Source organism: Rhinatrema bivittatum, chromosome 6 (genome assembly GCF_901001135.1).
Source record: "Rhinatrema bivittatum chromosome 6, aRhiBiv1.1, whole genome shotgun sequence".
In the NCBI taxonomy this organism is placed as follows: Eukaryota; Metazoa; Chordata; class Amphibia; order Gymnophiona; family Rhinatrematidae; genus Rhinatrema; species Rhinatrema bivittatum.
This window is the reverse complement of record NC_042620.1, coordinates 330,150,150-330,166,663: the sequence shown is the minus strand read 5'-3', so window position 1 is coordinate 330,166,663 and position 16,514 is coordinate 330,150,150. Positions and strand designations below refer to the sequence as shown.

Here is a 16,514-nt window from a genome sequence, read left to right as displayed (position 1 = left end):
TGACACCATACACCAGGTGCCTGTACAGAGGCATTATCATCGCCTTTTTTGTTGCTTCTGCCTCTCCCTAGCATCCCCTCTAACTCTGGCCACTGCCGTATCACCTTGAAATCCTCAAACATGGTCACCCAGGACAGTGAGAAGCGAGAACAAAAGGACACGTTTAACTCCCCGCTCCATTTCATAGCAGAAATGGTGAGAAGAAAAGACAGGGGAGCCTGCATTTAAATGTCACTTGTTATGAAGCTACTACTTCTTCATTAAAAGCCAGGCTTGAGGACTGAAGCGTTAATATTATTCTATGGGGTGTCTCTTTACTTCACTAAAATTCCTGTATAGCAAGGCGTGGTTATTGGAGACTGGTGTCATATCTCCAGAACTGGTCCTTGTATCTGTCCTGCTGTGATGGCAAAGCCTCTTGATCACAAGCACGCTTGCTCCCATGTCTGGGATAAAATACCATTGCATTAGGGGTTTTTAAAGTTATTTCTTATAGCTGTAGCTTCAAGTTAGCAGTTTTAATTAGACTTTTAAAATATCTGTATATGGGGACTGCTCGTCTCACAAATGAATGAATGGCTCTGGCATTGTATGTAAACCAGTAGGGTCCGGTGATGTGATTGTTCAAACTTTTCCCTAAAATTTGATTTTCCAAGGGTTCTGTAGATAAAGGGAAGAAAATGTAACTTTCCTTTCAGATAATGCTAGGAAGCAGGGAGTGGTAAAAGATGACTTTGTCTGGCAGGAATGAGGGCGTTTCCGTGACTAGAGTTTAATGAGTGAAAAGGAAGAAAGAGTGGCACAAGAAGATGGTGAAGTGATTCAGGGACTATGCTGGGCCAGAGACACAAAGTCTGGGGAGGGTGCTTAACTAAGAAATGTCTAAATGCCTTCAGGAAGGTGTTGAGTGCTGTAGTGTCCTCTCTCCTCTCCTGTTCCGCACTCAGAATGCGAGTGAAGAGGCTGCCCATGATTCTCGCTCTGCATTTGAAAAGGTTTAAGTACATGGACCAGCTGCATCGATATACCAAGCTCTCCTACCGCGTGGTCTTTCCCCTGGAGCTCCGCCTGTTCAACACTTCTGGAGATGCCACGAACCCCGACAGGATGTACGACCTGGTGGCGGTGGTGGTTCACTGCGGCAGGTACGTTCTGCATGCCTTGCCATGCTCGCCAGAATTAACGTCAACTCGTTCTCGGCAGATCATGGTTTCCTCCTGGCTGATATTACATCTGCTTCATGAGTGTGCTTGTAAGGCAACCTTTCTGCATCATGACCTTGAGATTTAGGGAGTAGTGCAATCTAGGATGGTGGCTCCTCTGGCTCAGTCATGGGTCATCTTCTGATAGTGCTCATTAACCTTCAGTACTGCAGCTGCCCGGGAGCCCAGCTCCAGCTCATCTGCCCATTAAGTGTAAGGGACTGTGAACTGCTTGGCAGAGGCGACCTTTTCAGGCCTGGAAGAGGATGGAGCATTGTTAGCCAGATGGACTTGGGTGTGAGTGAGCTTTCCTTTTAGGATGTGCCGGGTGCTTCCATGCAGTCTAGACGGGTTGTTGAGCTCGATAGACTTTAGTCTGTCTCAGCGAAGCACCTCTGACGTTCTTAACGACAGACAAGAGGCAGTGACTTGACCAACCTTGGAGACCAACCGTCTCTTCCTGCCTTTGGCCATCAAGGGGGATTCCAAACCATCCCCGAGAGTTGTCTTGAGGAAGCGGCAAGCTGCGAGTGAGCACTAAAATCACAAAGAAATAGCAATATTGTCAGCTGCAGTTTGAGAGCCCTGTATGTTTAAGCCTGAGTAGTTGAAGATGGTCGGATTTAGCTGGCATCCTGCTTTAAGGAAGCCTGATAGGGTGGAGGGAGTAATTACCCTGTCTGGTGATGCTCCTAGTTATAAGTAAATGTTACTTCCTGTCTGTCCTCTTAATATAAACCCTGGCTCTCGTCTTCTGACAGTGGGCCGAATCGTGGACACTACATCACCATTGTGAAGAGCCATGGATTCTGGTTGCTCTTTGATGATGACATTGTGGAGGTAGGATTTTTTCTTCCCGTTTTTCTGTTCTGTGAAAATAGTTTCCTGAAGTATCTAATGGGGGAATGTTGACAAATAACATTGCAGCAGGCCTTAAATATTATGGGACCCAGAATTTCTGCCCGAAAGGTCCCCAGGTGGTGGTATGCATTGACTGCTAATGTCATTTCATGTTTGTAAACCAAATTGACCACAGTTCTGGTTAGCTGCCATGGCTTCATATACTGGACATTGACTAAGCACCCAAGAAAATTAGTTGGTTGGACTCAACCTAGTGCCTTGGCTGGATTTATATTTTTCTCACCAAGCTATCAGTTTGGAATAGCTGGCAGACTCCACTCAGTGAAGTCTCAGTCCCGCGCATTTTTCTGTTTGAGGACTGGAAATCACTGGCAGAGCTGGGCTGAGAATTTTCTCTTTGTCTTCAGTTTGCAGCAAGAAAGAAAAAAAAACAGTGGCCTGCCCATTGAAATTTGCAAGCAAGTGATCGCCCAAGAAGCTGTTAAACTTACTGGAAGAAAGAGAGAAAATGGTGTCCTTTTAGCGACAGAATATATTTTAATAATTTCTTCCACAGTGGCCCATCCACTCCAGTATGCAATGAAAGGGAGGCAGTAGTTTGGAATTATGATATGGGTTTAATAATAGGCTAACGTCCCTCTTTAAGGGCAGTATGTGTTGCACGGGATGTCGTATGGTCCTGTCTGGTGAGGGCAGTCTGCTCTGAAGATTGCACTGTCCCAGACGAGATTCATTTCAGGCAAGGAAGTGTAGAGTCTGCCAGCCCCAGCTTGACCTACTTACAATAAATCCAGAGCTTCATCTGCCACATGCTCTGTCTCGGAGAAGGGGAGCTTCCAAAAGAAGAATGAAAAGGCATTCAGAAATTTTGAGCGGTGATTTATTGCCCTTGAACACAGGGCCCTGTTTGCTAACCGTTTTTCCCTTCGGCACAGATTGGGAAGCTTTGTAAATTGGACATAGTTATCCTCTAATCTCTAAGGATTGTACCATCGGGGAATGGATCACACTGCTGCTCCTCAAGGCTGAAGGCCTTTAGCCTCTGCTGACCTGGTACTTGAAGTTTCTGAGCTTCTCTTCAGCAGCTAATGACCACGTGGTTCCTGATTATGGAGACCGAGTGATAACCAGAGAGGAAAAGCATTGTGTATTGTAGCCATATTTTTTTAAGGCTCTATTCACTGGGCTCTCCCCCTTCCCTTATCTGAGGATGTTAGTGCCTAGAATAGGTCATCACCTTTTCACCCTGTTTATTGCTTTTTGGTTTCCTGACATGAAATTTAGGAAAGCAGATGGCTTTAGAATTCAAGTGATGAGTTGACTCGTGTGGGAATGCTGTTTTTAGGAAAAGACTGGCATTGTGAGCAAGCACATATGTTATTAGTAATATTATTTTCCTAGCGAGTAGCCAGATGGACTCAGGACCAATGGGTATAGTGCTCTTCTGCTAGCAAATGGGAGACTGAGTCAGATTTCAAAGTTGATGTCACTCTAGATATACCCCTGCAGTAACCTCAGCTCTTCAATATCTCTCCATCTCCTAGCAGATGCGGACACTATCCCACATTCTAGAATAGTGTTAAGAATTACAGCAAAGAAGAAACAAATTTATCTTAAGGAAGATCGAGCCCCACTCACCTGTAGTGATACCTAAGGGTCCCTCCCCCAGTCGAGAATTCCTGAGGTTGATCTCCATGCTTCACTCAGAGGTGTGCCTTGGTCCGTTAGCCGGTTCCCGGCGTGGACTTAGCCACCCAGCTGAAAGACAGTGGGTGCAGAAACGAGAGTGGTGGTGAAGGTAATTCCCTCTCCCCCCGCAGCTGGAGACCGTCCGACACACGATCGGTAAGCGCCGAGACCAGGTAAGAGAAAATCTTTAATTTTCAGGTCTCCAGTCTCCAGAGCTCAGATTGCTGTTCCGAATCCATCCCCGGCGAGGTTAGAAGGGAGCACCGATCGGGTTGAGCAGCCTTGGTTGGGCTAGGCCCCGATCCAGTGCAAGGGTCCACACACGTGGAAACCCTCGGGGGGGCACCATCTTACGCGCGGGGGTCATCGGCGCCATCTTCTCTTCTTGACCGGCGGTACGCGCAGGGCAGGCCGGACAGCCGATGCGCCTAACTTGTGCGCATCCAATACAGACACGCATAGCTGCGCGCACAACTGAGCGCGCCCAGGCACATATCTACACGCACAGCTGCGTTTACAACTGCATGCGCGCAAACATACAGAGACAATGGCACCGGCACCCAAGAAAGCCAGAAGGCACTCCCTCTGCACAGCCTGCCACATAAGAGCCACGCAGCCTGAATTGGAGTCCTGCCTGTGTCAACACTGCGAAGAAGCCCAGGGGGAACCAAAGCCTGGCCCCTTACTGTCGGGAGATGGCACCAGAACTACTGACAATAGCTCCCCGGATCTATGCATCTCCGAGATGGCTTCCCCACAGGAGGGCACCATAGGGGCCCCTGCTCCAATCCCCCGGGGTTTAACATAGATCCAGGGACCTTCTCCTGGTTGGAATTTTTCCAAGGGCTGCAAGCCTACGTTCAGGCACAATCAGCCCCAGCTGCGCCCCAGGCTCAACCCCTGCCGGAAGCACAAGATCTTCCCAGCCCGGCTCAGATGCCTCGAGACATGCCTCGCCTAACCAAGAACTTCCCTAACAGGGACCAAGACCCTCAGATGATGAGAGTGACTCCCTGGAAGAAGGAGAAATCCCTCCAAGAATGGAACCATACTGAACCATGCTTCACTTCTTCCACAAAGATGAATTACCAGCCCTTGTTCTCCAGATTCTGAAGACTCTGGGTATTCCTGGCACGGACCCTAATGACGGAACCAAAGAAGAACCCCATCTTGGTGTCCCTACTTTCCAATGATGGAAGCCATCCATGAACTGATTGACCTGGAATGGGGTGCCCTGGAGGCCAGCTTCAAAGGGGGTCGGGCCTTGGAAGCCCTATAGAACCAGCGACCAAGGAACGCCTGCGTTTCCCGAAAGTGGACACTATGGTCTGAGCAGTCTCAAAGCGAACAGTAGTTCCCGTTGAGGAAAGGGCTGCATTGAAGGAAACTCAGGACAGACTATTGGAATCCATCCTTAAGCAGGCCTTCGATGCAACAGCAATGACACTGCAGATTGCTTCCTGCTACGCACTGGTGGCGCGTTCCTGCTTGCTCCTCTTGAGAGAGGCAAATAACTCCGGAACTTATACCGGTGAGAAGATGGAACCTGCAGCAGCCTTCCTCACAGACGTAAGCTCAGATCCGTTGTGCACCTCAGTCATGGACGTTGCCTCGGTAGTGGCAGCCAGAAGACAACTATGGCTACGGAATTAGTCTGCGGATGCGACATCTAAAGCGAATCTCACAAGAAAGCCTTTTAAAGGATCTCTCTTGTTCAGAAGCGAATTGGAGAAGTTAGCCAGCAAATGAGGCGAATCCTCAGTGCCTCGGCTACCGGAAGATAGGAATAAAAGATCTCCGCGTCCCTCCCCCAGAAGAACCAAGGGCAGAAAATCGCAGCGCTTTAGACCCTACAGGAACTCGCAGTTCCAGGCACCTCGTCCTTTCGGAACAGACAGACCAAGAGGGGGCAGGCTCCAGCCTTGCTCCACGATGAGAATGGGCCGACCCATCCACAAAAAGAGGATATAGGGGGTCGACTTGCCGTCTTCTACCAAAGATGGGTCGACATAACGTCTGACAAATGGGTTCTAAACATCATTCGAGAAGGTTACTCTATGGAGTTCCGCAGCATCCCTCGAGACAAATTTATGATGTCACCCTGGCACTCCCATTCCAAGAGACTGGCAGTAGAAACCACTCTAACAAGACTACTCAGTCTGAAGGCAATAACTCCGGTTCCCACACACCACAAGAAAATATGGGGCACTATTCCATCTATTTTATCATTCCCAAGAAGGAAGGATCTTTCCAGCCAATCTTGTATCTCAAGAATTTCAGCCATCATCTGCGGATGATACATTTCCCAATGGAAACCCTTCGCTCTGTAATAATGGCAGTACAACCGGGAGCGTTTCTAACCTCCTTGGATCTTTCCGAAGCCTACCTTCACATCCCAGTCTATCAGGATCACCAGCGCTTCCGAGCACTACCCTTCGGCCTAGCAACCCCACCCCCAGAACCTTCACCATAATCATGGTGGTCATGGCGGCAACACTGAGGAAGGAAGGGATCTTTGTACACCCTTAGCTGGACGATTGGCTAATCAGGGCAAAGTCTTCGGAAGAGAGCCAGCAGGTGACCAGCAGAGTCAAGAGCCTACTGCAGGAACTTGGTTGGGTTGTGAACACGGGCAAGAGCAGTTTGCTGCCCTCTCAATTGCTAGAGTACCTGGGGGCCCGGTTTTTAAAAATTTTTTTTAAATTTTATTTTTATTGAATTTGAGTTATTCAAATAACATCTGAACAATGTTCTCAGAAAAATACAGAGAAAAAAAAAGAAATAGAAAACAATACAATCCACATTAGATTCATATTTAAATTGGAAATTATACATCTCTGAGTATCATAAGATGGGAGGGGTGTCAAGATTTACAAAGAAGCAGATATATAGGGGAAATACCAATATTTATTACATATAAGCATAAATTCCCGCTGCCATCTCTTTACTGGCCTATCCCCCCTGGAGAAACATACTAGGAGTGTGAGTTTAGATACTCATGGAGCTGTATTGGATCTACAAATATATGTTTAGCATTTTGAAAGACAGTGATGCATTTACATGGGAAACGTAGATTAAATTTTGCTCCCCTAGTCACTACTTTGTTTCTCATGCCAAGAAATCTTTCGTCTCTCCTGAGTTATTTTCACAATATCTGGGAAGACATGAACTACCTGACCATAAAATTGTAGAGCGAAAGAAAAGTCCAAGTACTGAGTCTCTTTCAGATATAAATGTGAAAGTCACCAGAAGAGTTGCCCTGGTTTCAATAGACATTTCAAACAACTTTTCCAACATCTCAATTAAGTTTAAAGATGTAGCCACTTCTGATCCTTGAGCCTCAGTTTCCTTATTATTCTTTGACGATGGAATATAGTCGATTTTTGATATTGCCGGAATAGCAGTCTCTGGGAATTTTAATATGTTAATCAGGTAACTTTTAAACAAGTCTTTAGGTGATATCAGTCGGGGAAATTCAGAAACCTTAAATTAGGCCTCCTCGTTGCATTTTCCAATGCCTCCAATTTATTTGAATGTTAAAGTTTCTGACTTAATTAAATTTACCTGAACTTCTTTAACATTCTTTATTTCAGATTCCACTTCTTTCATAGATGTTTCCATTAATGACATTTTATTATCAAGGCACTGGACTTTACCAATATTTTCTTTTAACATTATTGTTATTGTGTTAATGGACTTATCCACAGCCAGTAAAAGTTTCCAAATCTCTTCCAGTGTGTTATTTCCGGCATATTCATCTTATACAGCTCACTGGTATCCAAAACGTTTGCTCCTACCTCCAGGAGGTCTCTCCCGCCGGCGTCTGGGTTTATTCCCCACAGATCCTCGTCTCTACAGCCCAAGGAGCCCTGCAACGGGCTCTCCAAATTGCTCAGCATTTCGCTGCCAATTCTCGGGGCAACAGAGTTCGGTGGGTAGCTGGGTTAGATGTTCTTCCCAAAATTTCCTCCGTTTTTTTGGGAGATCCAAACAGCGGGCTTGGAGTTCTAGGTGCTCTGGGGCTGAGGGATGTTTCCTCGGCCAGGGCTGTCACCATTTGCCCCTCGTCGACTGCGCCTGCGGCCCCTCCAACCGGTCTTGAAGCAGCGGGTCTCGCATACGCCTCCTGTATCCACGGTTGCCTTCCATCTGGTGTAGAAGTCGAAGTAAAAATCTCGCGAAACCGTGCTTTCCTTTTTGTGTGAGGCATCTTTGTAAAAGGTAATTTCCAATAGAACAATTCCTGAAGAAATAAGAAAAGCACGAAGCAAAGTTTCACCGCGGAGCCGAGGTGTCTACGTGAACTTATGCAGCCACCATCTTGACTCCCCTGGGGGCCCGTTTTGACACCAGACAGAACAAAGTCTTCCTCCCTCCCCCGAGGAAAAGAAAATTGATGGAACAATTACGACGATTGATGACCAATGCACGCCCCAAGGTATGGGATTATCTTCAAATCCTCGGCCTCATGGCATCAACCCTGGAAATCATCCTTTTGGCAAGGGCCTATATGCAACTGCTCCAGTGCTCCTTATAGTTGCGATGAAACCCCACTGTCCCAGGACTACTCAATTCGCTTCCAACCACCAGCAGAGGTACGTTCTCAGCTCCAGTGGTGGCTACAGGAAGACCACCTAAGCAGAGGAGTAAGCCTATCCCCACCGAACTGGATCTTGCTCACCACGGATGCGAGCCTGTGAGGGTGGGGAGCCCACTGTCAGGAACTGACGGCCCAGGGACAATGGCACAAGGAAGAAGCGGAATGGAACATAAACCGCCTGGAAGCTCGAGCAGTCAGACTAGCATGCCTGCAATTCAGCCACAGACTCAGAGGCAAAGCAATTTGAGAAATGTCGGACAACGCGACAACGTTGTCCAACGTTGGTTCCTCCCTGGCTCTTGGCTCCTCCCGCCAGGGAGGAACCAAGAGCCAGCAGGTGTCTCTGGAGATAGACCCTCTCATGGCATGGGCAGAGATACATCTACAAGGGATCTTGGCCTCCCACATCATAGGAAAAGACAACGTCTCAGCAGACTTCCTCAGCAGAGAGAGCCTGGACCCGGGGGAATGGACGCTGTCGACCACAGCCTTCTAACTGACAGTAAATCGCTGGGGCCTCCCAGCCATGAACCTACTGGCCACCCATCCCAGTGCCTATGTCCCCAGGTTCTTCAGCGGCAGACGAGAGCCGCAGTCCCAAGGAATCGACGCTCTCATCAAGACGGCCAGAGGAAGACTTACTGTACATCTTTCCCCCATGGCCACTACTGGGCAGGGTCATCCGCAAGATAGAATATCACAAGGGACTAGTTCTACTAGTGGTCCTGGATTGGCCAAGATGACCATCGTATGCAGACATGAAAAGACTCCTTTTGGGGAACCCTCTGTGCTTACCTCCACACAGGGACCTTCTCCGGCAGGGCCCAATTCTCCACGAAGATCCGTCTTGATTCTCTCTTACGGTCTGGCCCTTGAGAGGACTCGCCTGAAGAAGTGTGGTTACCCAAAGGCCATGATTGACACCTTGCTCCGAGCACACAAGTTCTCCACATCCCTGTTATACATACCGTTGTGTCCGTTGGGTCCCGACGCCCTCTCTCCGCCCTCCTCACCTCTTTGGCACCTCCCTCTTCGTCCCCGGGAAGATTGGCTGCTGTGGCATCTTCCTGCCGTGGTCCTCCGGCGTCCCCACACCGGCTCAATGCTGCTAACTGCCATGTTTCCTGAAGGCCTAGGAGCACGCACGCGGTGCGGCCCCGACTGAAGTGCTGGCGTTGGCACGAACCTCGGGGGCGTCCCCCGAAGATGATGTCACCCGCGACGGATATTTAAGGTCTTAGAATTTGCTAACACATCGAGTTAGCAAGGATATGGAATGACAACGGATTTGGATTCGTGCTACCTAAGCTACTCTGCCTCCTCGGACTAACTAGGGGTACCCGCTCCTCGGGGGCCTTGCTCTCTCTCTTACTTTGTAGATTGCAGTCTGGAACCGGTACTCGCTCCTGAGGAGCCCTTGTTTCCGGACTTCTTTGAATTCACTTCTGCCTGGAAGTCAGCACTGCCTATTACATCTGTGAGTTACCATCGCTCTGTCAGAGCTTTCCCTGGAACCAGGTACTCGCTCCTCGAGGGCCTATACATTCCAGCTTCTGGGCTTCTATGAGACATTGTGTGAGTCTTACCATCAGGTTCGGTACATGAACTCTGCTTACCCTGCCTACTCATTATATTTCAGTTTCTCTACAGCTCAGCCTCCAGGGATTGCTGTTTCAGCTTCTGAGGGACTACAGCCCAGCCGGGCATTCCAGCTCACTACTGCCACCTCTGGTGGTTCAGTATACTGTCTAATAAAAGAACTAGTGTGTGTCTGTCTCCATACTCTGAGCCTGACTGGTGGTCTCTCTTGGGGTCTTCCCCGGGGGGCGTGGTCATCTGCCACTGGTCCAAGGATCCACCTACTACTTTCCTAAATACACCAGATTGCTAACTTCTATCTGATTGCTCCTCCCATCAGATAGCAGTTTCATTACACATACGGATCTGGAGAGAATTCGAAGCCTGGTGTGAGGACTGCGGGATTCTCCCACAGACAGCCAAGATTCCCATGATTCTGGAGTTCCTACAGGACGGTATGAAGAAGGGATTGTCACTCAACTCCCTCAAGGTCCAGGTAGCTGCACTGGCCTGCTTCAGAGCAGAGGTGGACAGTATCCGGCTATCAACCCATCCAGACTTGTCCCGCTTCCTGAAAGGGGTTAAACAACTCCGACCACCCCTAAAGTGGCCGGTGCCTCTATGGAATCTCAATCTAGTATTAGACTTCCTAGCTGGGGCTTCCTTCAGATCAATACGCGGTCTGTCACTACACCTTTTAACGTTGAAGATGGCATACCTGGTGGCAATATGTTCAGTTCGTCGCATCTCCGAACTACAGGCACTATCCTGTCAAGAACCATTCCTTAGGTTCACCCCTGGAACCATACAGCTGCGCACCGTCCCCTCCTTCCTTCTGAAAGTGGTTTCCGAGTTTCACTTGAACCAAACCATCTCGCTACCTGCTCCGGATGAACATAAGGACTCTGAAGACTCACGCTGCCTTCACCACCTGAATGTCGGCAGACTCCTGGTGCGATACCTGGAAGGATCGGAACCGGTGCGCAAAACGGATCGCTTGTTTGTTCTTCACAAGAGGAAGAAACAAGGAGAAGCGGCCTCGCGGGCAACCATAGCCCGCTGGATGAAAGAAGTAATCAAGGCAGCCTACATAGAGGCAGGAAAGCCCTTACCTCTACAGGTAAAGGCTCATTCTACGAGGGCCCAGGCAGTCTCTTGGGCAGAAACCAAACTGCTATCGCCTGCTGAGATCTGTTGGGCGGCGACGTGGTCCTCCATACACACCTTCTCCAGGTTCTACTGCCTGGATGTTCAGGCCCGGGAAGATGCAGCCTTCGCAAGGGCAGTAGTAAGTGGGCCACGGGCAGCCTCCCGCCCTGTCCGGGAGTAGCTTTTGTACATCCCATTGGTCCTGAGTCCATCTGGCTACACGCTAGGAAATGGAGAAATTACTTACCTGATAATTTCGTTTTTCTTAGTGTAGACAGATGGACTCAGCATCCTGCCCCGGAAAAGGAGAACCTCGGATAACAAACCTTGAGACTAAGCAAATACGGGTAAGCCGCACCTACCCTTAGTTCAAGACACCCACAGTTTTTCCGGTGTCGTTGTTAATTGGTTGAGTGCGCTGGCGGTCTCCAGTTTGGAAATTAGTTGAACCAGTTCAAGTTTTACTCAAGTTTAATCAAGTTATTTAAGCAAAGATATAGCCACAATGGCTTTTCAAATAGAATACTGAAGAGCTGAGGTTACTGCAGGGGTATATCTAGAGTGACATCAGCTTTGAAATCTGACTCCGTCTCCCATCTGCTATCAGGAGCACACTATACCCATTGGTCCTGAGTCCATCTGTCTACACTAAGGAAAACAAAATTATCAGGTAAATAATTTCTCCAATTGTCATGTCACCACAAGAATACACATACCCATAATTCACTCACTTTATACCTAACACTGTGAATTTGCAGGAGTCACATCTTGGTTGGGTTCATACTTTCTAAAGACTGGCGGAGATTTAAAAAAAAAAAAAATGCTGTTTTCCTTAAACTGCAATCCTGTTTGTTAGGCGATGCAGTAGTGACATAACTGTGCAATCAGCACTTAGCTTACAGTTTCTTTTAAGGTTTATTGTGTGTTCTAGCTGACACTGGGTAAACCAATTTTTGCTTAGTAGTAATTTCATGGATAAAAAAGGGTTCTCTGTTCACCTGAGGGCTGAATTACTAAAGCACCCAATGCAGGTTACCGCTCCTCAGTGAGTGATTCGGCTCCCTTGGGAATAACAGAGCCTGCATCAACACCATGGGTTGCCGTGTTTTAATGAATGGCCCCTGAGTTCTTTACTCTTCTGTGGGTACGCTGGGACTCAAGGTCCAAAAGGAAGGGACCCGGGCAAGAGTGGGAAGCGAAAGACTGAGCTGAGGCGTCGTGCATGCCGTTAACATTGATTGATTGGGTTTCTCTGTGCTGGTTGCATTAGCTGATAGTCAAAACGAGCAATGCACACTTCTCGGGCCATGGCTCCGGACTACGCGTGCTGGCATCTTAAGCAGAATCCCGAGATTTTGGCAACTCTTCCAGTTGGACAGTAAAAACCTGAAACTTTATTGCATATTTATTGAGGGAATTGTTTCGAGAAATGTGTTTAAAGTCGAAGGATGTTGTACAAGAGTAACTAGAGTGAAATGCCACCCCACAGGTGAATTAGTGCTCTGGGCACAGGGGTATTTGCCCCAGAGTTTAGGGTTTTGCATGTACCAGGGAAACATTTGTCCTCTGCCTTGTGGTATTTCAACATCTTGCAAAGATGCAGGGGCACAGAGGGACAGCCAAGAATTCAACATCTAAGGGGAAGATACAGTATCTTAGAGAGAAATCATTTTCAACTGCAAGTTATTTCCCCCTTCTGAGGGTGCCTAGCGCTCTGTGCATGCACCCCCTTACACCTGTTGGGCTTTCTGGGTTCAGTCATCCTGTAGTAATTCCACTGTGCTGTAACGTGTGTTGGCTCTTCACCAGTGATGACTGCTTTTCTAATGCCTGCGGAAAGGACCCATTCTAACACTGTCACTCTCTCTCTCCCTCTCTCTCTCTGAATTGTAGAAAATAGATGCCCAAGCCATGGAAGAATTTTATGGTTTAACGTCGGACATTTCCAAAAACTCAGAGTCGGGTTATATTCTCTTTTACCAATCAAGAGACTAAACTCACAGCATCTGAACCAGGTGTACAACGAATAAACCCAGAAATCCGAGCGATCAGAGTTGCCCGATCTGGACATGGAAAAGATGCTCCGAAACAGGCAGCACCTGGCAGCGTGCCATGGGACCTCCCAGCGTGGAGGAGAAAGCTTTTACCTCCACCAGCTCTTGGAGGGACGACTGCTGATCATCCGAAGGCTTCCAAGTGCTATCTTCCAAAATCTCTGTACCTCTACTTGAAAAATCATTCAGCTGCTTTTTTTTTTTTTTAGGCTTCAGGAACACAAAGGAGTTTGAAAGTGACATTGCTGGGTCATCTAACCTTTTTTGTTGTTGGCCCTAAGGCTGCCTCAGTATCTTTCTTTCTCCTCTTCTGAATGTTTTCCTTAGGAGTTCAGATAAGACCATGCAAATGTAACCCGAAACGTTTTTTTAAGCGACTATCACTATGAATGCAGCATTGGGAATGTCCATTAATTTCAGACTTGATTAAAAAAACAAAACAAAACACTAATAAGCCACTTATAAAGCACTAATAAGCCACTTAAAGAAAACAGTAAACCACTCGTAAGCATCTTTGAAACAGAAATGTAGAAGACAGCAGATGAAAGCCCGTGAGGCCCATCCCGAGTGTCCACTTTCATTCCTGCCGCAGCTCCCAGATGATCTCTGGCTTTCCCTTCCTTCTGTCTCGCCGAGGGGCCCGTCTGTGGGCTTTCTTGAATTTTCTTCCTGTTTTTTGTCGCCGTCACCTCCCCCCGTTCCATGAATCCACTGTTCATGGCGTGAAGAAATCTTTTCTGATGTTAAGTCTGTTTGGAGCCTTGTAGCGTATCCTCTGGTTTTAAAGCGCGTGCGGTCGTTAGGCCTGGGAAGTGTCTGAATATGTCTCCTGTCGTACCCCCTCTCCTCTAGGGATTGTTCCTTCCGGAACGTTTGGAAGATATAGAATTGTTAGGTCATTTTCTTAAAGTACTGATAAGGGTGGACAAATCTAACTCTGATTTACTGTCTCTTCAAATAAAAAAAACTTTAAAGCAGTGCTACCAGCGAGGGGCTTCAAAAGATCAAGTTGTCTGCTCTTTGAGCTCTGATACTTCTTTTGGTTTCTGTTCCTAGGTTTTTATTTTTGTTCTATACGGACGTTATATTTTTGAAGCATTACAGGTATGCATCTTTTATTATGGCCTGGAGTCATTCTTCAGGTGTCCCAGCTGTCTGTGGCAGCATGGAGAGACTCCTTGGGCAATCATTTATGTAAAGAGACGGTAAACTCAAGCCAGATCTGCTCATTGCTGAGAGTTGTGTACTCAGTTGGTTTTTTTTTTAGCACAGACTTTGTGATTACAGGCTGAGAAGCAGTTGTAGTTTGTTTTTTTTAAAGATGTCCCTATGCTCAATTATTGAAGAAAGGTTAGTTCCTTTCTGAATTTGTCTCCTGACTGTTTGGGATTCATGGGTTTGTATGTGACGTGGTCAAAGATTTCCAATGTGTCGTTTGCTCTATGCATAGGGTGAAGCCTACTACCCCATGTCCAGAGGGCCAAACTGAGCTAGTCCTACTTTTAACCCATTGCATGCTTGGAGATGTAGTACTGTTTGTCTAAATAACTAAATGGGAAAAATCAGAACTACATCTCCCTGCACACAGTGGGGCAAACCCCAGGACTGGGTCCGCTTGTCCTCCTTGACGTTGAGTCGTAGGATCGCCCTGTCTATGCACCCAGTCAGCACAGCTGATGGCATTTCTGTGAATGTGAACCTGTGTCCTTCCTGTAAACAAACTCTATCACCAGGTACCACGTCGTGCCCCCTTGAAGTGCAGTGGAGGTTTCACCGAGCTGCCTTGGGAGATATCTCGAGATGCAGCCACAAGGAAAAGGAAGAGCATCAGCTTGGATTTCCCTAAGCCATTTCCACTTGAGCAATAATCAACAAGACCCCTACCCTTGTAGTCAGTGGTTATGTGAAAACGGTCCTTAACTGCTAACAGTTAGTAAACAGAATTGTTTAATCAATAGATCAAAATTGCTAATTTAAACTTATTTTCTGTATAAATTATAAATAAAAAATATTCTTATAGTTTGTGTTTAGCAGACAGTTTCCCCTGCTCTTCACTGCAGTACTTAAGACTGGTTATTCCACATTCAGTGAGTGCTATTCTTCTTTTAACGTTTCACCAGATATTCATGTACATAGTAAAGTAAGAGGAGGGAAAAGTGTCTGGGTTTTTTTTTTTAAATTTCAAAAGCTATAAAATGTGAGTTAATATGAGCTGGAAATAATGGAGCAAGTACTCCCATGGGATCTCAAAGGACCATTTTTCCACAAGGACGTTTGTCAGCGGAGGGATGCTCTGCTCTCTTATGGAGCTTCGGTTTCTTAGCAGCAGGTGTACCAAAAGTGCCCTCTTTTTTTTTTTTTTTTTTTTTTTTTGCTTTTTCCTACCATGCGGATATGAAGTACGGACAAGACTAAGCTACCTAGGATGACAGCACACGCCCGCAGAGCACTGAAGTCCGAGTGGGAGGCCTAAGGGGCAGTGTTACGTGTACAGTCGTTTCTACTGCAAAGTGCAGGACCATGCAGTGTGTAAGAAAAACAATCAGATTACGAAGAAAAAAAAAAAACAACCCCTTACCTTTCAAAAGCTCTTGTTTTTTTATTTATCTGTTTGTACTATTAGTTGTTAGGAAAGAATCAACGCTCTGCGGCTCGCTGTGTCAGGATAGGGCTTGCTTCTTAGGGGAGAAAATATTAGTCTTTTAAAGACTGCCTTCAACTTGTTACATATGTATATACTGAATATATCTTGAGACTAATTAAAGAGAAATTCTGAAAAGGAATTTGTCCATGTGCATTATTTCCTTCTCCCCTCCCCCCCCCCCAAACCACATTTGCAGCTGGGCCCGAGCACATTGCAGCCGCTTGTGAGCGGGCAGATCCCGTGTTTTCCTTTCCTAACCCATGGTATGGTAAGAACTTCCCGACATGCTGGACCTGCTGCCTGCCAGCACTGGCGGTCCTAGAGGAGACGTTTTTCCAATAATTCAGGAACTGCTTTCGTTATCTTGGGAAGCCTGCTTTAAGACCAAGGAATTGGGGGAGGATCTGAGCTCTTCCACTGGCTCAGGTTACGAATGTGATTCCCTTTAGGTACTGACTCGGTGTGATCTTGGGCAAATTGCTGTCTTTCCCTGTGGCCTTGGTTTTGCCCAGCTGTTGGTGGCATTTTTCTTCTTCTTTCTCTCTGCAGGAGCACCTAAATTTTACTACACTTGGACTTTCGTCTCAGATTGGGTTGCATGTATGGTTCTAACATGATTAGAAAGCATTTGGCTTCCTGTTTGAATGCAGGATAGTTTGTAAAGCACATCACTATTTTTAAATGTTTAGTAGCAGCTAATTGTAACTTTAAGACAAAGAGGAAGAGATGTTATTGAG

At 47.0% G+C, this 16,514-nt stretch overlaps 1 protein-coding gene across 2 annotated transcripts in view; it reads left to right on the top strand.

The window, feature by feature from the left end:
- Window positions 1-15,912, top strand: part of LOC115094534 (ubiquitin carboxyl-terminal hydrolase 12-like) — an 86,700-nt gene extending 70,788 nt beyond the window's left edge. For both annotated transcript variants that reach the window (XM_029607685.1, XM_029607684.1), the window contains 3 exons: window positions 948-1,145; window positions 1,964-2,042; window positions 12,973-15,912. In XM_029607685.1, the coding sequence (XP_029463545.1) occupies window positions 948-1,145; window positions 1,964-2,042; window positions 12,973-13,074 (379 nt within the window). In that variant the 3' untranslated portion in view covers window positions 13,075-15,912. The remainder of the gene's footprint in view (window positions 1-947; window positions 1,146-1,963; window positions 2,043-12,972) is intronic.
- Window positions 15,913-16,514: the final 602 nt, after the last annotated feature.